The sequence below is a fragment of the Gymnodraco acuticeps genome, unplaced genomic scaffold, assembly GCF_902827175.1.
Source record: "Gymnodraco acuticeps unplaced genomic scaffold, fGymAcu1.1, whole genome shotgun sequence".
Lineage (NCBI taxonomy): Eukaryota > Metazoa > Chordata > Actinopteri > Perciformes > Bathydraconidae > Gymnodraco > Gymnodraco acuticeps.
The window spans coordinates 279,602-302,190 of NW_022992037.1; the positions used below are offsets into that span (position 1 = coordinate 279,602).

The 22,589-nt window shown below is 40.4% G+C and overlaps 2 protein-coding genes across 4 annotated transcripts in view; one reads left to right on the forward strand and one right to left on the reverse strand.

The window, feature by feature from the left end:
- Positions 1 to 22,589, forward strand: part of iqgap2 (IQ motif containing GTPase activating protein 2) — a 38,116-nt gene that overhangs the window by 8,489 nt on the left and 7,038 nt on the right. Inside the window, exons 3-29 of one of the 3 annotated variants that reach the window (XM_034201686.1) lie at positions 4,023 to 4,179; positions 4,589 to 4,666; positions 5,792 to 5,868; positions 7,864 to 7,931; positions 8,629 to 8,742; positions 8,833 to 9,011; positions 9,808 to 9,895; positions 10,179 to 10,342; positions 10,936 to 11,023; positions 11,244 to 11,407; positions 11,549 to 11,709; positions 12,011 to 12,135; positions 12,445 to 12,608; positions 15,653 to 15,679; positions 15,982 to 16,072; positions 16,840 to 17,007; positions 17,135 to 17,277; positions 17,747 to 17,917; positions 18,176 to 18,259; positions 18,503 to 18,574; positions 18,659 to 18,728; positions 19,024 to 19,232; positions 19,359 to 19,511; positions 19,610 to 19,773; positions 20,417 to 20,641; positions 21,380 to 21,520; positions 22,499 to 22,583. In XM_034201686.1, coding sequence (XP_034057577.1) covers positions 4,023 to 4,179; positions 4,589 to 4,666; positions 5,792 to 5,868; positions 7,864 to 7,931; positions 8,629 to 8,742; positions 8,833 to 9,011; positions 9,808 to 9,895; positions 10,179 to 10,342; positions 10,936 to 11,023; positions 11,244 to 11,407; positions 11,549 to 11,709; positions 12,011 to 12,135; positions 12,445 to 12,608; positions 15,653 to 15,679; positions 15,982 to 16,072; positions 16,840 to 17,007; positions 17,135 to 17,277; positions 17,747 to 17,917; positions 18,176 to 18,259; positions 18,503 to 18,574; positions 18,659 to 18,728; positions 19,024 to 19,232; positions 19,359 to 19,511; positions 19,610 to 19,773; positions 20,417 to 20,641; positions 21,380 to 21,520; positions 22,499 to 22,583 — 3,430 coding nt within the window. The remainder of the gene's footprint in view (positions 1 to 4,022; positions 4,180 to 4,588; positions 4,667 to 5,791; positions 5,869 to 7,863; positions 7,932 to 8,628; positions 8,743 to 8,832; positions 9,012 to 9,807; positions 9,896 to 10,178; positions 10,343 to 10,935; positions 11,024 to 11,243; positions 11,408 to 11,548; positions 11,710 to 12,010; positions 12,136 to 12,444; positions 12,609 to 15,652; positions 15,680 to 15,981; positions 16,073 to 16,839; positions 17,008 to 17,134; positions 17,278 to 17,746; positions 17,918 to 18,175; positions 18,260 to 18,502; positions 18,575 to 18,658; positions 18,729 to 19,023; positions 19,233 to 19,358; positions 19,512 to 19,609; positions 19,774 to 20,416; positions 20,642 to 21,379; positions 21,521 to 22,498; positions 22,584 to 22,589) is intronic. The other 2 variants (XM_034201688.1, XM_034201689.1) reach the window with 2 other exon arrangements.
- f2rl2 (coagulation factor II (thrombin) receptor-like 2) lies at positions 12,840 to 14,954 on the reverse strand. The gene is made up of 2 exons (XM_034201690.1): positions 14,682 to 14,954; positions 12,840 to 14,219 (listed from the first exon to the last, which is right to left on the reverse strand). Exons 1-2 carry the CDS (start codon positions 14,743 to 14,745, stop codon positions 13,168 to 13,170), a joined length of 1,116 nt encoding a protein of 371 aa, XP_034057581.1. The 5' UTR covers positions 14,746 to 14,954; the 3' UTR covers positions 12,840 to 13,167.

Genomic DNA, 22,589 nt, shown 5'->3' on the forward strand with positions numbered 1-22,589 from the left:
GACATTATCTCAGTGCGGGTTAGTTATTATAGTGCATGCAAGACTATTTTTATATTATGTCACATGAAGTGTCATATTTGCCCAGACCAGAGTTCTTTACATGGTGGATTGCCCACATGCTTTGCTGTTCAAAGTCCTCTTTACTGCACATTAAAGAGAGCTAAATGATCCGTATTGTTGTCGATGTGCTCAGTTTATAGACCACCTACAAAAGATACAAACATATTCAGTAGTTAGAAGTTTCTGGAACAGACTTTGTGCCATCCTAGGAGAGTAAACACTTAATGGATGTTTGTAGCCTTTTTGGATGGTAACTCTTTGTTTGCTTTTACACACCCCAGGACATCTATCATGTGTTCTTTAGTCAAGGATATTATTATTCTTTTCCGACACACCCTACCCCACCACCGCAAAATGTCTCTTTTGAGACACACACACAAACTCATGACCAGCATGACTGGGCTACATGACGCAAGCATTCAAAAGTCAGAAGAACTGTGGCTGAAAGCAAATGAGTGTTATATTCATAATAATGTGTTGATGTGGGACAGATTGAAGTCCCACAGTCTTGAAAGCTGCGTTTTGTTTGCTCAGATTGGACAATGACAGGAAGGCCAGCTTTAAAGGGTTGTAAACAGCAGTCTGTCCTGCTTCAGGAGACACGTTGTTCCCACATTGTTTTAAGAACAGGAAGTGAAGTTTCACAGGAGAGCTCATGCAGGATGTTCCTTTGACTGTGTTCCTGCCAAACATATACTTATTTTAACCTTAGTTATCTTGACTTTTATCTGGGTTTGATCCCTTCCTTTTAAGTCACTTCTATGAAGAAATGAAAGTTGAAAATGTCCAACAAGTCATGTGGATTTTGATCTGCGTCACGGCTTAGCCTTGGTTGACCTCAGCCACTATGCCTTGTTGTGTGCATATCTGTGCGATGGCCCTAGGGGTGAAAGGAAAAATCAATACACTTGAGTTTTGCGAGACTTGTGTTACGGTATCATCACTGTACTGATTTGTATTTAATGGTTTGCATGTCTGGCAGAGAGCGGTTCATTTGGTGTTTAATGTTAGAGGGACTGGGAGAAATTCAATCTGCACATCTGTTATGATGGCATACACAAAATAACTTATAAGTGTACGCATACAGCAGTGTTCTTCATATTACGGTAGTTTTCCTAAAATGTAATTTCAAAACAAAGCAAATCATTGTGATAATATTGATTCATCTTGTCAATACAGAGCCACAGTGTGAATGCATGTTTGTCTTTATCAGTTTCACACTCATTGTTGGGCAAACAGGTATTTTCTGACTTGCAAAAGTGTCTGCAAGTTGAAGGTTCAGTAATATTTATAAACCAGCAGCATCTGGCAGATACCAGGCCAACACATGCCTGTTTGGGATTACTAATGGATGACTGCTTCTATTAGTTAAGACTACAATTCATTTCCTGATCAGTTCATTTAAAGAGTATAGTCTTAGTGGCCAGGGTGACAACCTAACCCTAACCCTTAACAACTGAACGGTTTAATTTGTTTAACCCTATTTCTCAGAAAGAATCAGCTTATTCCACTATTTGCAATATTACCCCCTTTATGGTTTACAATAGAAGTTATAGTACTGGGAAAATGCAGTAACTATCTGTTGGCTTATTTCCATTCATTTAAACCCTGAAGTCTGTCTGAAGTTTCCTTCTGGCCTGCTCTAAAGTATCAGCTTGTTAGGAGGTGTTGTATTCCTCTGAGTGCTTAACCTAACCTCTCCACTGGTTTGTTTTGACAGTGCATGATGTGTTGTGGTTGTCCTTTTAATGTGCTGACACATTATAAGGCAGACTGGGTCCTTTGAGCACCCACACGGCCTTAATGAACCTAAACAAGGTGTCTGTGTGCACGCCTGTGGGAGGGAAGGCTGCACTGCTGGCACACAGAAAAGAAGGACTTGCTGGTGTGAATGAAACCCTTAAGATTAGATTAGATTACTTTATTGTCATTACAAAAATGCAAGCACAGTGTAATGAAGTTTAAGGATGGTCTAACCAGAGTTACATACACAATTATCAGAAGTATGTACCAAAGTAAATGATACAAAGGTAAATAGATGGGAAATGTATAAATAGGAATAAATACACAGATAATAATAAATACAGTGAAGACAGAATTGCGCTTCAGCACACGACAACAACTAGGCAGTATGGGACAGCGTAGGGTTAATTGTCAGCAGTCTGACTGCTGGAGGGAAGAAGCTGTGCGTAGTCCTGTTTGTTCTACCCGGGAGGCTGCGGTAGCGTGTCCCAGAGCGGGTGCCACGTAGGGGGACAAACAGTGTATGGTTGGGGTGGGAAGAGTCTCTGATGATGTTTCGTGCCCTTCGCAGGCACCGCTTTTCATAGACTGAGGCTATGGAGGGGAGTGGCATCTTGATGATGCGTTGTGCGATCTTCACCACCCTCTGTAGTGCAAAACATGAGGAAGCTGAATCACCGAGCGCTGGCCACTGGATTCATCTAGCTGAGAGTAAATGATGTTAGCATGAAGTCATTCCAGGCAGTACGATAATGTATAACAGATTTTCCAACTTTGATGATTCACCCTGCTCACAAATCATTTACTTTGGAATACATTGCACTTTGGAATAGACTTTTCCTAACATGTCTGGGCTCTGAAGCAGCTCTTGTAATTATCAAGGGGAAATGACATCAGTTTGAAAGAAGGTCAACATTCTCCATTATTCGCTGAAAATGCTCTATTGAGTTTTTAGTCTCTAACTATTTCAAACACCTCTGTGATTGGCCCTGGTTGGAATCAAAATCACCTTTTCTCTTGACCTCACCTGTGTTGGAGAAATACTGTTTTCTCCACTCTTTGGGTTGTTTTAATGCACTGATATCATGTGGGGGCTCTGAACTGTGTATGACCTTGCAGCTGCCTCTTCTTGTGATAGGAGGAGGCAGGGCATTTCAGGTTGTTGATATTTATGAGGAGACAGACTTGCTGTCTCCTAAATATCGCTTGTCTATGAGGCGTGAAGGAAGTACGTGACTCTTTCCAGAAGACGTCGCAGATGATCCTGACACCTTTCCGACACCCGCGGCTGATATTAGCGCCACCTCGATTTACGACTTTGTTGTTATCTCCTGTGTTTTGGACGATATAAGCCTGATGTTTTTTGCTGTTCCTTTGAGCAACATACCCCATGTGTGTGAGTTAACCCATATCCTTTGTATGTGATTTAACTCTGCTCCTTCTTGCAAGAATAAATTAGTTACCTGATCATTGATTCTCAACCTGGTGTCGAGTGATATTTTTTCCAACAACCAGTGATCAATTTGGCTTTGGACTAATTGAATAAGTGTTAGACATCTTGCTTACTGATCACACCTTTAACCTCTCATTATCCTCTCAACAAATAAACCTAACCTTTTCCTATTATCGTCCAACAGCTCATACTGTCGGTCTGTCCACAGCACCTTCCGAAAGCATCCTGGGCTCAATGTGGGCGTATAAAATAACAACAACCCATCAGTTAAATGAAGTTGCACTGGCACAATTCATAAATATTTTATATTTATATATTATACCAGTTAAAATGTATCTTTGTGTGTTCTTGGCCCTCTGTCTTCAGTCCTTGCCTGGATCTGAAGGGCAGCAGGTGTAGGAAAAGCCAATATTGACTGGCTGACTGCATGCAGGCATTCAGCCACCTCATAAATTGCACTGCACCCTGTAGCAGACCTCAGGTGGCGGAGTAAACATGACTGATGTTTGTTTACACTCTGATCGTAACCATAGTCCTGGTGATTAACTGGAAACATATCGAGTCACCTCGAAGAGTCGAGCTCTCACTGTACTTTCCTCATACTGTTGACAACATTTTCTCAAATGTTTTCACTTGTGCTAGTTGAGCAATAGTCTGAGATATTGTTCTTGGATCGTATAACATTTCCTATACATCATCTAAATGTATAATAACTTTCTTGAAAGTGGTTTTGCCTCTGAGCTCAGTTTGTTGTGTGTCCTCTCAGGTGGATGGAGGCCTGCCTGGAGGAGGACTTGCCCCCTACCACAGAGCTGGAGGAGAGGCTGAGGAACGGGGTCTACCTCGGCAAACTTGCCAACTTTTTCGCCCCAAAGATGGTGTCTGTGAAAAGGATCTACGACAGAGATCAGGCCCGCTATAAGGTGCATCTCCATTTATAGACATTTACTATCCTTACATTTTTCCCTTTTTTTTTTTTTAGGTATACAGTTTTTGCATTTTCAACCGTTTACATCCTGAACAACATAAAAACAAATATTTTTAGCTTGACTTTGAGATGAATTGTATTGCTGTTTTACACATTATAAACCAACTTTATCAGACTGTTGGAGTGATATGTTTTGCAGTCAACATTAGACCTTCAAGTATCTAACAGGTAGTTTAAGGCCTTTGATAATGGGCTCAACTTTTTATAATGAATATTATTTGTGCACGGCATAACCTTTTTATCACTTTTCAGGTTGCATTGATACCATTTTGATACATTTTGTTTTATTTCCACATAATTATATGGCCACATTTATGCGTCCGTTCTTGTGTTTTTGCCTGCAGAGCAACGGGCTCCACTTCAGGCACACGGACAACACCGTGCAGTGGCTCAGAGCCATGGAGTCAGTGGGTCTCCCAAAGGTAAGAGGCTGACACACAAATCATTAATGCAGACCCCTGCTTTTATAAAACCCCTTATTATTTATTTTATATTCTCTAAGTCAAAAATATCACTTGATCATCAGAATCAAGGAATACTTTATTACGGACACATTTTTCATCATTTCCTCATCAACACAAGAGCGTACTAATCAGTCATATATCATCATGACAGACAGTTTGTTTTAGGATGGGAGACTCAGCCAGTTCAACTCATGCTTTGAAACACTGGAATCGGGATGTCTAACTTTGTCATGTGTTTATTGGCTCAGGGTTATAACATAATAGCTCAAATTAGATCAGGTCCAAGGGTCATAAACCATTTTATAACTAAGAAATTGTAGCTACGAGTTAGACAAAATAGAATCCGTCAATCCAGTAGAATCCAAAACTAAGAAAAGGTCAAATCCCTCCTATAAAAGTTGCAGATTGCCTTCAACCTGCAAAGGTTATCCTACGACTTCAGTTCGACTGACTTAACATTGTATTCATAAAACGTAAAGAAAGCTGTAGAGCAAAGGGTAAACAAATATCGAATCAATTAGCATGACATTTCTTTACATCGATAGTATGCTACATCACCTGTGGCAAAACGTTTTTCAACTATAAAAAGTGTGGTACACTCAAAGCACTGACAGAAATTGTAATGAGGGTGTGGCCGTCACGCAGAGCAGTAACCTCATTACATCTTTTATGAGAGGACAAAAGACTTCACTGATGTGTATCCGCTATCCAGGGAAGAGAAATGAGGTTAAGTTGATACTCACTTGTACCTCCTGGGCAGAACAACAGCATCATGATCACCTACAACATAATGCAGTCCGCTGCAATAGATAATACAGTAGAGCTTTTTAAACCTTATTATTTTAGAAACTAGGACACTGACTGGTGTTGAACTAGTTGACTGCGGTAGTGAAAATGATGTGCTTTGCAAAGGTAGTGTTTATTGCAGTGGAGATGCCTGGGATCACATTATATTTTAAAGCTATTCCCGTTAATATACCCACCACTGCAACTGCTCGTACTTTACAGAATGATGTCTTTCTTTTTGGCTGCAGCAGAATAAAGATTGTAAATATTTATACATGTCGTGTTTTCTGCTTTCAGATATTCTATCCTGAAACGACAGATGTGTACGATCGCAAAAACATGCCAAAGGTGGTGTACTGCATACACGCGCTCAGGTAAGAATAACAAGAAAACCAAAACATAGTTATCGTTTACTGTATGCACGATGTTTTCGTGACCGCAGCGTTGTTCACTCATCTGTAGAGTGTTTGATTGTACATTGGCAGTGTCTTCTTTCCAAAGGGTCTCACACCCTAACGTTGCTTACGATCTGTTGTTGGGTAGTTAATTAAAGTATGAATTAATGGGCAGATTAGATGTCATGTGGGTCTGCTTTGTCACTGACAGTAACTAGTTGTCTCATTTGGATTTATTTACATTCATTTCCTGGTTATGGCAGACGGTATCAAACACTTTAATTTGACAAGTTTGCGATATAAATGGTTATTTTGCTTTCCAAACAGCAGTGTATTTAAATTACAGCTATGGAGGACAGTTCATACAGTATGTAACATTTATATTATTACTCAGTGGGGTTTAGGAAGATTAAACGTATACATAAGGAACAAGAATAGTACTTTGTAAGTGATATGAAACAGGAACTGGAAAACGTTATTAGTGCTTAGGTAAGGCAGAGAAAGTGTTGCTTGGTAAACACAGATATTCTTTTATGATTTATCTTATGTAGGTCAAGGCTATATTATACAGCATCTTGCATCCAGCTGCTCTGTGCCAAGTTCACATGCTTTCACTCCCCGTATTGCCTGTTTACTCAAACCCCTTAAATCAGGAGATAATTAACTGTACAATGACCTTGAACAGTTTTAAACTCTGTTATTTGAGTTTGTTTTCAACACTTATGATTAGCATGACTGCACAATGCTTCTCTAAACCTCTATACAGTATGTAATCAGGGGCTTTCTGTTAAACTGAGTGTGGTGATTCATTGCTTAACTCTTTACTAGTTGGTTCACCACAAAAGGGGCGAAATCTGTGCCATGTTTTCAGGTTTGTGAAAAACGTTGTTATACTGTAAAAACAAAAGGTTTGAGGTCTCACAGTAATGTGGTTGGTTTAACGCCCTCAGTTCTTCAGTTAAGATGACTTTGAATAAACTTAAGGGTCAATGATATCCATTTGATGGAGTCAGCTTAACGCAGCTTTAGGGAGTGCTTATGTGAGCTGCTCGGGTTGTTTTCTCTGTTGTAGTGTTTCGCTCAGGTCCTGAGAGACTTGGTTTCCTTCCCTCCTTTTTCACACACGTGCACTTCCTTCCTGCCAATTCAGCTACAGTCCCACAAGGACCCAGTGAATACTCTGCTTCCCTGGGTACAAACACATGCAGACATAGAGGCAAAGCAGCGGATTCCCCTGCACTCTTGAACATTGAAAGGAAATGGACAAATAGCATACAGAGTACATAACACTACAGTACAGTGCATAACAAGTGGTAGAGATTGACTTTTTTTATTTTGAAAGTCATTTTTTTGTTGAGAAAATAAAACAAAAGGGATTCACGGTTTGTAGAGAGCTAGTTGCTTCAAGCTAGTTAGCTGTTATCTGAGTGGCTTTTAATCAGCCACCTCCATTAATCCAAGTCAGCTGTTACTGAGTTTTTATCTCCGACTGAATCAGCTGCCTGCGTTTTAAAAACATTTGTCTGAGCAGAGTATAAACTGTCTCAAAGCCTCCAAGGACAGAGTACATTTCATGTTTACACACTCACTGTGGCTAAAGGGCAGATATATACGAGCTACAGCACCGCCTGCATCAGAGCTGTGCTGTCGCGGGACCTGCCTTAAATATCTATAATTCATTATCGCTTATCAGGTAACCGCGGGAAGATGAAAGTTTTATGAAGTCTCCAGCCACCTGCTTGTTGATTTCAGTGTTCAGTGCTTGTTGTAATGTGAGTAGACACTACCCCCCTGTGGTGTCAGAGGGACATTACAGGCCTTCAGAAGCAAAACCTTAAAGGGAAAGTGACCAGTCTACAGTTTCATGATATCAGACTGTAAAATACCAGAATGTTGCAAGCTTTTCAGTGCTTCTATTAATTTATTTGTGTACGTTTACGGTCTAAATCTTCTGAATAATGTGGTTTATTTCAGCTTGTACCTGTACAAACTGGGCATTGCACCACAGATCCAGGACCTGCTGGGGAAAGTGGCCTTTACAGGTAACACCAATGGAAATCAGCTTCTCATTAAGCCAAGCGTCGCTCACAAGCTCAAAAGTTATGTAAAATATGCGAGAAAATGCACATCGTAGTGCACATTAGTAGAAACATTTAAATTGTTAATTGTTTTCCAAGACGAAGGATAAATGTTGCCGAGGGCTTTTTGAATTACTGATCCTGATTGTTCTTTGTATGTGAGTATTTGTCTTGTTGGATTATAATTAGAAAAACGATCATTATGCTCTCAAGCATGTAATGTCTTATGAGTAACATCTTGTCTGAGATTTATATTTTTGAATTATCCATCATATCAGTTAATCAAAAATATCCCCTGCAGCCATTTACATTTCAACACATAACACACAAATGTATAAGCTACAAAGCTTTTGACATTGGTCTCAGGGCTTATGCACATTGGATTTTCAATCACATCTGCAATAACAATCAACAAACTGTTTGTATTGTTCCCAATTCAACTTTAGGGAAACATGCATGGGGATAAACAGCTTGAGCATGCAGTTAGAGATGACTTTTTGAGATCATCAGAAACAAATTAGATGTATATATTTGTGAGAAATTAACCAATTGTTATTTATGATTTGAGGGAAACGACCTCAATTGTATCTTGCAGTTTATTTTATTACTTTTTTATACGTTATGACACAACACTTGCAATTGGTTTTTACCTGTCTTCTAGAGGAAGAGATTAGTAACATGAGGAGTGAGCTGGAGAAGTATGGCATTCAAATGCCAGCTTTCAGTAAGATTGGAGGAATCCTGGCCAATGAGCTCTCAGTGGACGAAGCTGCCTGTAAGTCCTCTGACGTTTCACTTAATCTCTGCCTTACTTTATGTTGTTTTTGTCCTAAACTAAACTGTGCACACACTCGGTTTTCCTCAGTGCACGCTGCTGTGATCGCCATCAACGATGCGGTCGAAAGAGGTCAGACGTCTGTGATGATGGGAGCTCTTAATAATCCTAACGCCATGCTGAAGAACATCCAGGAAGCTCTGGCTCTAGAATACCAGGACACTCTGAGCCAGGCCAAGGCTCGGAAGCAGGATCAGTCCTCAGGGAGGGTGAGAAGCCTTCCAAACGCTTCAGTGACCTCTTTTCAGTGTCATCATTCATATCATTTATATTAAACTGCTGACTTTCCCTATATAGAAGCATTTATTATAATAATTCTATAACAACGTTTGTTTAGTTCCTCTCTTGCTAGCCTTCTCACAACACTCAATCTCTCTCTATTTCACTTTTCTTTTAGGACTAATCCGATATTGAGTTGCAAAGATAATTAATACAATAGTAACCTTAACATAAATTGCTAAAAACACCTCTCCACTAAAGCCAATGTATACAATCTCACATCAGTATTCAACCAAAGGTGGGACCAGAGTTACTAGTACGACTGGTTGATAACCACTACGTTTCTCTGCCTTAAGCGTCTGTCTGAAAGTAGTGACACGGAAATGAAATGACAAAACATTGAGAACAAATCTGAGTAATGCAAAAAAATGTGAACAGGACCCTTGCGCCGAGCAGATGTTTTGACTTCCCTGTGTAGTACTGACAGCTATAACAACTGAGGTCTGAAAGGGGTTGCCTCACTGAGTCACTGCACAGGCCAGCACATTCCAGCGGCTGCAGAGTCAGCTGGACTTCACCAAACACAAACCCTCGGCACCGTCCGGCATCTCGCCTCCTATTCTCTTTACAAACACTGGACAAGCATACGTCGTCCATTTCCTCTAATTGGCTAGAGTCTAATATGTTACTTAATCAGTTTGAATGGGGAAACATGTATGTGACTAAAAAATGTGATGTGAAATAAAAAAATGGATATTAATGTTTACCCTTCTCTTCTTTAATTAGCGCTCATCCGTTGCTACTGAAGAAAGAGATGTTTATGAGGAGCTGGTGACTCACCAGGAAATCCAGGGCTCCATTGACTTTGTCAACAGTAAGGACTTTCCCTCCAATATGATCCTCACATAGCTGATTTGACTAAAACACTGTCAAAAAACCATGACTGCTTTCCTTTTATGTATGTAAAACTAAACCCTTTGTGCCTTGTTGGTGCATAATAACCAGATAATAACACATGTGAACTCTACAGTACATACAGTAGAGGAGCCAAAGTTAAAGAAATTAAATTGCATAGAATCTGATTTTTTTTTTTGGTAGCACTTCTGAAAGAAAACACATATCCCTGAATAGCGTCTGCGTGGTTTTCCCCTCTCCAGTGCAGGCAGCGGTGAGGCAGGTGAATGAAGCCGTGTCGGCCCAGGACGAGGCCTCTCTGCTGGCTGCTCTCAGGCTGGACGCTCTGGCCCTGCTGGGGGTTCAGCAGTCAAACTGCAGCTGGTACCTGGAGCACTTCACCACATACTGCCAACATAAATCTAAGGTATACTGAATCACAGCTTGTTTGCTCGGTTGTCCCCAGTTCATGTCCTTATGAGTCAGAGCCCCTCTAGTCTTCTTTCCCAGTTGTTTGTTAAATGATGCATTTTCAGTTGGTAAGAGTACTGTAGACAATAAGTAAGGCAGGCTAGAGTAAAAGCAATATTTGAGGCTCCTGAGAGCCATAGTTAAAAAAAACGACGTTGGCATCCTACTGTATACATGTCCTCGTAATAAGATTTTAAACGGGTGTTTAGCATAGGAACAAATCATACACATTTGCAGTATTTTCTTAGAAAAAAGTCCAGTTTTGTAAAGGTTGTGTCTGCTTTTTTGTTTGTCCAGCTGACACAAAAAAAACGTCTTTTACTTTTAAGTTCTGCTGTGAGGATAACATGTAGACACTGATTTCCCTACTAGGCAGTGTATCTGAATGCAGAGTCCTTGAGGGGAACCGTAGTCATAGGTAGTGAAGACAGTGCAATATCAGTTGGTATGGACACCACCTTGCCCTCCACAGCCCTTTATTAAAACATGCTGAATCATCACTGGCTGTTGGTCATTTCTCTGTAGTGTAAACTAATCTTTGTGTTGCAGGATGAAGGGAAGTCTGTGGTGGTGGACAGAGAGGAGATTCAGAGAGTCGTCACCTCTTGTAATGACTTTGCTGAGGCAGAGAAACGAAGTAAGCACGTTTTGTTACCCACCTTGTTTTTAACACATAACTACCGGTCAGTTGTGAAATCACATACTGTATACCCATTAGAAAACTTCTCAAAGAACAAATGCATAATCTGTCACAGTATCCAGTAAGGCTCATTATACATCTTTAATCAGTTTTTTTGTTATGTAATTGTTAGACAAAGAACATCTACATGACTTTCTGTGATGCTTTTCTTTACCAGAGCTCGAGGCGATTGCAGCGATCAACGCAGCCATTCGTCTGGGCAATGCAGCGGAGACAGCAGAGGAGCTGACGAACCATGAAGCACAGCTGCCCATCGTCTACCAAACGGCTGCCAACCTCTACCAGGCTGAGCTGTTCAGTTTGCAGCTGCAAGGCGCGCGGGTGAGACATCATGTTTGCACTCTTTACAGTATGTTGACCCAAAGACCGTGCAGGTAAAGGGGAGGCCAGTCTACACATGCACTGTAGTTTCTGTGAATATCACTTCATGCTTGTGAGTCAGATCTTGTTTATGTGTTTCAGTCTGGCCTGAGCCACGAGGAGCTGAGTGTGGCTGTGGAGATGCTGTCGGCGGTAGCGGTGCTGAATGAGGTGCTGGACACCAAAGACCCTCAGGCTGTGATCGAGCAACTATCAGACTCCCCTCTGGGCTTCACCAACATGGACCAAGACAACCTCAACAGGTGAGATGGATGAGTATTTTGATAGCTGTCTTTGGTGCTGATCGTGCTTTTTTTTTAATAATCACTGTTGTTGTTTTTTTCTATATTGTGGCACTCATTGACGTGCACTCATGGTGGTACAGGATGATTTAAGAGCAAAACATTTATTTGATTTCAAAATAACAGGCATAATGTCTTCAGGTCGCATGTCACTGAACTCCACTGCAGGTATCGCTCTGATTAAGTTGCACTAACTGGGATCGGCTTATGAGTAAGGGTTCTTTAAATGTCATGAACCTTTGTTGAACTTCCTCTCCCTCAGGTATGCAGACACTCTTATCCAACTGCGAGGCGAGGCTCTTGCCAAAGGCCAAGAGTTTCTCACCTGGAATGATGTTCAGAAATGCATCGACACTGTCAACGTTCAGGTCCATGAGGAGCATGAGCGTAAGACACTTTCTGCTTATGTTTTATGTAGAGTTTTAACCCACAGGCCATACAGTATGACTGCAACTCCTTGTTGTTGTTTTAAATGTGTTTTATGTTGTGTATATATACATTTATGTTGAATTGTTGGAGGAACCTGTGACCCAAGATTTTCATTGCACTACTACACTGTAGCTGTGTATATGACAATAACACCTTTGAACCTTTGAGTAGCTTAAGATATAAAAGGACTTTTTCAGCCTGCAGTTGTTATTTTATGCAAGACAATTGACTGATCCGTATTAATCAGTTGTTTCCTTCTACTTCCAGGTATCATAGCTATAGCTGAGATCAATGAAGCTCTTAACTCCGGTGATCATCAGCAGACGCTTGCAGCCCTGCTCCTCCCTACAGCCAAGTTAACAGGAGTGAATCCAGCCACAGCCCAACACTACCACGATGTCCTACAACATACCAAACAACTCCTCTGCCAGGTAATGAGACTTGAAATTGAGTTAACACATAATGTTTTTATGTAAAAATGTTTTTCTTTTACACTATTTCCTGCCTCTCACGTCCTTAAAGTGCAACACAAAGAAATGAATGGCTGGATTAACCAGTGTAGTCACCGCATGTCACTTTATCTCAATGTTAAAACGACTTTTATTGAATTTTCACGGAACTTTCTCATGCCGTAATTTAAGACTGAAAATACAAGAGTCTCATTTTTTGAAAATAATTAGTTTTTATATACATTTAATGATGACCACAGCAAATTGTTATTCCAATGTTTCTGTGTCATCAAGCCAACAGTTTCCCAATGATAGTATGATTCAGAGTCTAAATCTTCCCTTCTTGATCCTTATATTTTAAAATAATCTTCACAGAGGATGTTGCTGTTTTGTGTCGAACAGAGACTGCGTTATCACCCTGTTGAATCCACGGAGTTCAGTTTTTGCATTCCTGAGCCTGTTTGTCGGGCTTGACCTTCCCTGCTGATTCTCAACAATGGTCCATTATGGAGAAGCTGTTTCTGTGCACAAACATCCAGTCTCACGTCATAGAAGTAGGCCTCTTTTGTATCCCGCGGAGAGAAACAAAGTGTAGTTCTGAGGCAGCCATCTTGGAAAGGAGCATACACAGGAAGGGATCCAGACAGCTGTGGAAGCAGCAGAGACACACCGCTACTCTGTAATATCCATACAGTCTGTCGTCCCCACTGGTAAACAGACGGATGTAGTGGGCGATATGCAGGATGCCGCTTGGCAAGAAACACACGACAAAGATGATGAACACCAGAGTGCTGACCCTGATAAACGGTTTCCAGTCGCAACAGGATTGTCCTAGATGGTATACCACTGCTACATGCGAATAGATACAAATCAGGAATGGCACTATGAAGCCCAGGCAAACCAGCATCATCCTGTATGGCACCAATGGGGAATGGGATTTTTCGTCCAGGGGCAGGACATCATGGCAGGTGGTGATTCCCAGGTGGGTGAGCTGGTAGCTCTGCCTGACCAGGAGCTCAGGCACAATAGCCACACCGTACAGGAACCAGACCACCAAGCACGACCACACTGCCAGCGTAGACTTAGCCAGCCTTCTGTACAGGAACGGCCGGACCACAGCCAGGTAGCGCTTTACACTGATGCATGCTATAGTTTGGGCTGAACTGTAAACATTGCCATAAAACAAGGCTGTGATAAGCCGGCAGGAGATTTCCCCAAATATCCAATTGTTCCCGTTGAAGTGGTAGTGAACACGCAGCGCCAGGGAGAGCAGCAGCAGCAGGTCGGACAGAGCCAGGTTCAGGTAAAGAACTATGGTGGAGAAAGGCTTTGCTTTGAGTCTGAGGAAGGCCAGGATGTAGGCGTTGGAGGGGATGCCCACCAGCATGGCCAGGATGTATGATGAGGGGATGACCCTGGTGCTGAGGACCCCCATGGTGTAGGCTGTCACTGCGTCCTCCGGGCTCACCTGCAGCCGGGGGTCTGAGCTGGGGTAGAGCAGCAGCCTGGTGCCATTCGGTTTGTACAGCGCTGCCTTAAAGGTTTTCGGTATCGCAACACTGGTTTCATTCCATACATTCCTGGTTTTGTTTCCTAGAAGTGGGTACACGAAAGACAAGGTTTATCAATCAATCAACAACTTTATTAATCCTGCAAGGGGCAATTGGTTATGAGCAGCTGATGTCATGTACACAGGCAGGAACACACAAGAAGAAAGCACACATGGCTTTAAAGCAACTTACATCTAGGATAAAAGTACATTTAAATCTACATTAAAACAGGATGTGTATAGTTAATTATGCTGTCTGGAGATTTTTTTAGTTATCTCTTGTTTTATGCAAAAAAAACAGACATGTAAAATAATCTTTTAAACAATGTTTTAACTTCTGTATTGTATTTGCAGCTTTACTAAAATAATGTTGTCACTTAGATTTGGGATCCCTTAACCAGTTAGAACATTAAAAACTACCGTGAAAAGTCTAAAGTACAAGTATTTAATTATGAGACACTTATCCTTTTGATAAACTCTTATAAATAGCATATTAATAAACGTACCTTCATGCTGAATGGTCTGCACTGCCATCAAACAAACGAGTAGTCCTGTTACAAGATCAGCCATGTCACTCTGCAGTCTCTATCCCAGAGTTGAAACGTTTTCTTCAGCCCTCTTGGTGTTGCTTCTGTTCAGTAAGAGTTCTCCATCGGTGAAATTTGCTGTTTTGCATTTCTGTACTGAAAAGTAGAACTGATAACGATCTGTGCTCAAGCCTCGCTTCCCGTGAGTGTTCTGTATGTGGGGCGCTCTTCTGTTTGTACGCTGCAGTGAGCATGTTTCCTGTCCAGACTTGAACATGAATTCTCTGCTGCCTACGTCAGTCACTGCCCTCTGACTCACTGAGGAGGGAGGACCCCGCTTAATGGGTAATTCACAGCTGTGATCCAGAACAAATCCCCCTGATTACCTTGGTGATGAGTATTTTGTTGTGGTTTACGTTTTGATGTGATTTTGCAGTTATTGAAGGGTGTCAGCTTTGTTAGGAAATTCACATTAGATGGTTTCAATTGCTAGTTTTCTAAGATACCATTATATTATACATTAGATCATTAATGTAATATTGGCTTCAAGATGTTGACCAGTCGTTTCAATGAAAGTGAACTCGTCTTTTTGTTGTCCTGGTTTGCTTTGTCCTTTTTGTTGGGCTCACGACACAAGCGCATTCATCCTCTCTTTCAGCACATGATGCGTTGGTTTGGAAATGATTGGCCGGATGCAGATCTAAAAAGAAAGCTGCCTATACTGTGCTCAGTGTGTTTTAATGGGGACTTCCTTCCTGTGGTCAGAGATACACCCCGGCCTCTAGAGTCTTCTAGAATTAGCCTGAGAACAAGCACAAAAGTCAGGCTGGATAAACATGCTTTGTAGTTGTTGTGACGTTCTCAGGCAGGGTCTGTTTTTTGTGGTTACGTTGGGACGAGGATATTTCTGAAGTGTAACTATTGTCATCACATGTTTTCCTTTTCCTCAGGCCTCATCTCTGGACACAGGGGAAATGGTACTGTGTATTATTTGCCGTTGCTTTAATAGCACCAGCTTGTGTTTTGTTGGTTATCAGTGTTGCTTTGTAGTGCTACTGCTGTAGAGCAAAATCTCAACAATCCCAACTTGATGTTTTTGAATAATTCCATTTACTTTATTTCTAACATTGGATATCGAATGTGTTTGGCCTAATTAAACATATTTATAATTTGGTATCGGGTTAGTATTGTTTTTGCTTGTATCGTTTGTTTGTGTGATCAATCCATCCAAGAAAAAAAGAATAACGAGGAGTGACCTTGTTCTTCAATCTGATTGTAGAGCTCTGGAGATGAGTCTGCAGTACTGTGGCTGGACCAAATCCAAGAGGCCATACACACAGCCAATCAGGATGAAGACGAGGCTCTCACATGTACGTACCCAGAGTTTAAACTCACTCATCCATGTCTTAACTACCCAAACAAAAGTTTATTCAGACCCAACATGAGGAGGACATCGGGGACTAGATTCAGATCCTCACACAGCTCTGACACACTCATTAATGTTCTAAATTAATACGTAGCTCGTTTCAAATGTCTCTTGACCACATGCACTAACTACTAACTCATTTTCTTACTTACTTTTATTTTAATGTTGATCGTGTAGCAACACAAGTCTTTCAGAACTGCTCTTGCATCAGTTCAGCCTGATGGTCATCTAAACATGTTTGGCATTACTTTTGTCACGCATCATTTAATGTAAATTGGCCTCAAAGATAATTTTCTTCTGCAAGACTTTGTAATTATTTGTAATGCATAATCAATTTGTCAAAACTAATGGAAGCTATATCTGCACACTTCTTTCATATCCATTCTTTAAGAGACTGTAACACTGACTGAAAATAGTGGAATAGATACAATAATCTGTGTTTCTTATAGGCTTAGGGGTATTTCTTTCTCTTTAGTTACATACATAGTGTAGCATAGATGTGCTGATACTGCCATTATTGTGGGCACAATATTTAGATTTGTATATGTTGTTACATGTTGAGGATAACCACTTACCAATTGCCCCTTGCGGGATTAATAAAGTTGTTGATTGATTGATTGATTACTCCCTAGTTGTACTAAGTGGTTATTGTGCTGTTTCATATTAAACTCAATGATTGCTCTCTTGTTGTGATCTTGTTCATGTTGCTAGTGGCTGGAGCAGTGGCTGACATCAACAGGACCGTGGCCGAGGGGGACGCTCAGAAAACACTGCAGGCTCTGCAGGTTCCCAGTGCCGGACTGAGAGTGGTGCTCCCTGAATGTGCCGAGACATACCAGGCAGAACTGGCGGAAAGACAAACAAACGGTGATGATAAAGGTAATCATACTTACTGCATGAGTAATACATGTTACAAGTGTTCAGGAAACTGATGCCTGAACAGTGAGATTGTAGGTTTCAATATGACTGCACTGTGTCTAACTGAGCCCGTTCTGCTTTCCTCCAGGCAGCACTGAGAGTGTGTGGGTTAAACATTGCATCAACGATAGATATGACTACTACTACAACCTGGAGACTGGACAGGGCACCTGGGAGGAGCCTGACGGGTTTCTTCACCATGGTGGCCAGCTCGGTAAAGAGGAAATCCAGGTACCCTCTGCTCTAATGCATAGTTTCACTACATTGTGTATTCCTATGTGCTGTTAATATCCTGATATCACATTGATGGTATATATCACCTTCTTGTTTTAATGTTCATTTTCAGGATCCCTATTTATTTGATCAGATACTAATCCCACTATAGAAGCTTTTTTCTCCTAAAAAAAAAAAAAGATATTATGTTTAATAATTTAGTTTTTGCGAGAAGGGGTGGGATTAAATAAGTGTCAAATTCTTCCCACCCCTTTTGGGATGTGTAATTAAGTAAATCATTTGTTTATATATAATTTAGAATCAGTAATATTTTTGTATATCAATTTGACACTGCTTCATTTTGTATTGTATAATAATCTACTCAATACATTTCATTATAGTTATTGTTTTTTTTGTATTGTTTTACACATTCGAAATAAATCGAATCAAATCCTTATAAACAAACAAATCTTTATTTCCCCCTTAGGGTGTTGTCAGCTCTTTGACTGCAGAATATAACAGGGAACAGTTATGGATGGCCAATGAATCCATGGTGACCCAGCTGCAGGCGAGGGTCCGAGGTTACCTGGTCAGGAGAAAGCACGCCCGGAGAATGGAGTATCTACGGCAGCAAGAGCCACATGTCGTCAAGTTGCAGGTATCGTATAGCTCCACTGTGAACTGTGAATATCTGATCTCTTATGCAGCTGTGTGTTACTGCAGGACTCATGAATCATAATGGGGATGTCCATACAAACCTGTTTAGAAACAGTCTACTGAGTGTATACAAATATTCTTTCAGCAACACCTTAAAAAAAGAAAATAAAGATCATAAATGATCAACCATCAAAATGTAATTATCCAAGCTGTGGTAACACTGATATAAAACACAACTTGTATGTTTCCTTTGTTGCAGGCCTGCTGGAAAGGTCACAAACAGAGGAACATGTACAAAGACAGGATGAATTTTCTCCAGGATAATGTCTCTTCGATTGTCAAGGTGATAAGTCTTTTCTTTTTATAAATATTGTTATTAAAAATGATGCTTATTGAAAGAATAGACACCTCTAAAGCTATGCACCCCTTCCCTGTAAGTGAAAGCTTTATCTCCAGTCACAAACTCAAATAACCATTGTAGCTGGGATTTGTAAGCATTTATTAAATGAATCTGCATGTACCTAACATAAATAACGTTGCTGCGATATCGAAGACCTGACATGAAACACTGGCGTTTTTTTTTTAGATCCAATCTGTTGTGAAAATGTGGAAAGCCAAACGTAAATACAATCAGAGGTTGCAGTTCTTCAAAGATCATGTAAGTAACCAAACGTCGCTCCACAGGGTCTTTTGGGTTTTTAGTTCCTGTGTTTTAAAGACTCACTGTTCTCTGTGTGTTTAGGAAAAAGAGATTGTGAAAATCCAGGCTTTTCTAAAGGCCAACAAAGCCAGAGACGACTACAGAACCCTAAGTAAGTCAGAAAGGCATTTTAATGAACATACATACTAAATTGATATACTATCGATCTTGTGATGATATTAGCTGGGGATGTGTTTTTGAGCTATGTCCATATTTTACATTGATTTAAAGTGCTTTTCTGGTTTTAAATGATGCATTATAGTTCCCTATTTTTCTTACATTGGTGTTTTTTCCTGTATTTCCTGGCTCATCATATTTCATAGTTGATGGGGACATTTTAAACAATGAGATTACATTGTTTGTGAATGTTTAAAAGACCGCTGACTTTCGTGTGTGCCTAATCCTAGCTGGGGCGAAGGACCCTCCTCTGTCCGTGGTGCGTAAGTTTGTCCACTTGCTGGAGCAGAGCGCCCTGGACCTTCAGGAAGAGCAGGAAGTGACGCGGCTCAGAGAAGAGGTGGTCACCAATATTCGCTCCAATCAGCAAATGGAGAAAGACTTGAACTTGATGGACATAAAGATTGGACTGCTGGTGAAGAACAGGATCACTCTGCAGGTTCGCTAGCTTTGATTTCATGTGTACAAGAAATGCAACTGTGATATTTACGTTGAAGGCCTATAAGAATGTCTTGTTCTGTTCAGTTCGACTACTTAACCTTTTTGTTGTTTTGTTTTTTTAAAGGATGTTGTGTCCCATAATAAGAAAATGAAGAATAAGAAAAATAAAGAGAGTAAGGACGACTTGACTACAGGAGACAGACAAGGTATCAAGGGACTAAACAAAGGCAAAAGAAGGAAACTGGAGGCCTACCAACATCTCTTTTACCTGCTGCAGGTGATACAATATGATGTCTTTAACTACAGCTTGCATCTGCTGAACTTAGAAAGGTCGAATGAAAGGTAATGTTACTCTTTTTGTTCCCTCCCCTTTAGACCAATCCACACTACCTGGCCAAGCTGATCTTTCAGATGCCCCAAAACAAGTCGACCAAGTTTATGGACACGGTGGTCTTCACCTTGTACAACTACGCCTCCAACCAGAGAGAAGAATACCTGCTGCTCAAACTCTTCAAGACGGCTCTGGAGGAGGAAATCAAGTGTGTACTGCAGCTTTAATCAATACTTTGCCATAATCTCAAGCCATTATTGTACACAGGGTTCTTCCGGTCATTAAAAACCTGGAAAAGTCATGGAAAACAATATTTTCCCCAAAGTTTTGGAAAAGTCATGGAAATGTAACTAAAGTTGCATCAAATATAATTTATATTTTATCTAATTGCCGAAATAGTAATACTATAGTATAATGATAATAAATACTGTATCGTTAAGTAATGAAACTTAAAATGGTATTTACATGTCGAGGTATTTTGCTGGTGAGAGATTTTAGTTGCTTTAGCGTGTAGGAGCTAGTAAGCCTACTATTTGATTTGTTTTAGATCGGCACAAAATGTTTCATATTATTATAGCTTATATTCCTGTTCCATGTTAAAATAAACCATTTTCAGTGGTACCGCTGAGAAAGAGTAATGTTTTTTGTCACGAAAAATTAGGTAAAGGTCATTGAAAGTCATTGGTGAAAAAGTGTATGAACCCTGTGTACAGTAATGGTATTGTTTTTCAAAGGTAGTAGAAATGCAAAAGCGGCTAAACAATCCTTACAATAGTTGGAAATTCCAAAAACACATGTTTTTGTTGTTGTTTGGCAAACAGTACTGATCAGCTGTTCTCAATGTGTCTCAGTTCTAAAGTGGACCAGATCCAGGACATAGTGACGGGGAACCCGACAGTCATCAAGATGGTGGTGAGCTTCAACAGAGGCGCACGCGGCCACAACACACTGAGGCAGCTGCTGGCTCCCGTGGTCAAAGACATCATCGACGACAAGAGTTTAGGCATCAACACCAACCCAGTGGACGTGTACAAAGCCTGGGTCAACCAGCTGGAGACGGCCACCGGAGAGGCCAGGTAGTGAAGAGGCATTAGAGGGGTTGTCTGTTGGAATGATTACAGCTTTAATACATATGGTTGTTTGATGTATATAATGTGCCCAGTGGACAGTTATGTTGAATTTTGTTGCATAACTACATTCAGGACTGTTTTTGTTGAGCCTGAGTGTAGTTATGCATGTTATATCCCAAAGAAAGGAGTCAGGATATACTACAATTGAATATGTGTGTGGTATTAACACAATACATATATTAATAAAAAAACATACGATAATATTGTGTAAATAATGCAGCACCTCTAAAATAATTTCTGTTACTTTCTATTTTGTAGAGTTATGGTTACAGCCTTCCTATACCTCTCTACACTCATATTCTCAGTGAAATACATTTGCCAAAAAAAGAGACAACACAGACAATATTTCAAGTGAATGAGACTAATTGCATCGTGATTTTTTTCTTTAAGTTTGCTAAAGTTATCTTGAAAGCATCTTGATTGTGAATTTCTTTTAGAGACTATTATAATGTAGTGAAAATCTGATATTGTGACATCCCTACTCGCTGCTAATGTCGAACAAAACAATGAGGTCATTTGTTTCAACCATACTGATACCAGGTCAGGAAATGAATGTACTATCCTCATAGTTTGTTATCTTTTAGAAAATGATTATACATGAGGATACAGTGATTCATACACTGTGAAAACAATAGTATGCATGAATGATTCCTACACTTGCTGACTGTTGTTTTTGTCTTTCAGCAAGCTCCCCTATGAAGTGACTCCCGAGCAGGCCATGTCCCATGAGGAGGTCTGCAGCAGGCTGGAGGCCTCCAGTCTGGCGCTACGCACGGCTACAGATAAGGTCTTGAACTCCATTGTGTCTTCACTGGATAATATCCCGTAAGTTTGAGGACCTGCTTCGTTTCAAAGTCCACTTATCATCTGTTTTCTCTGTGACAGTACTGCTCGTCAATGCCTGCATGTTGGTCAGCATGATTTTGTTGACTCTCGTGGTTCATTACTCAAACCTCGTTGTAAGAAAGACTAAAACATTACATTTGCCTTTAAAACTCCTCCAACGAGAGTTAATCCAAGACTTGATAGCATAGCTGTTCTTTCTGTTGTACAAACTAATACATAGTTACACAATGCACCCCATGACAGTGTAATCTACTCTGAGACCATTCAGCCTCAGTGATGTTCTAACAGGAAATACCTCAGTCAAGGGCCATGCTTTCTTGCTGTTGGATTTCAGATGTTTATGTTGTGAAATGTATTAGAAGGACACAGAAAACCGATTTCTCTCTGTACATAATTGTTTACATTTATTCATTACCTTGCATTGTTATCATTTTGTAATATTTACCTTGCATTTTTTTCTTTTTTACATATTATTTTTTCCGATTTTCCCAGAGTATTCATCTCTATTCTAGTTTGTTACAATAGTATTCAAGCAGTGTGACCAAAGTATGTCTACGAAGGATATGATCATATGCTTAGGCACGTCATTTTCAGCTCATTCTGGTTGTTAGGGTATTTGATCCATGTGAGGAAATGGTCATTACTAGATCATCTATGGAACAGTGATTATTAGGTCATTTTTTTAAAACTCAAACGCATAAGTTCTTCAACGAACATATTACTAAATAACACAATTCATAATCTGTATATACCATGTGAAGGTGATATTATATATGTATCTCTAGACATATAAAGAGCTGAAGAAATCCCTCAATATTTCCAGTCATTATTGCAAGTGTTCCACTTAGGTCCTCCATTTTCTTTGTCATGATCTTACCATATCGTTTATCCTACAGTACGTTGGTGCATGTGGTTTTGTGTGTGATGTCCCATCAATGCTTTCTGTTTTGCATGTAGTTATGGCATGAGATACATAGCAAAGGTTCTGAAGAACAGCCTCCATGAAAAGTTTCCCGATGCCTCAGAGGATGAGCTGCTGAAGGTAGAA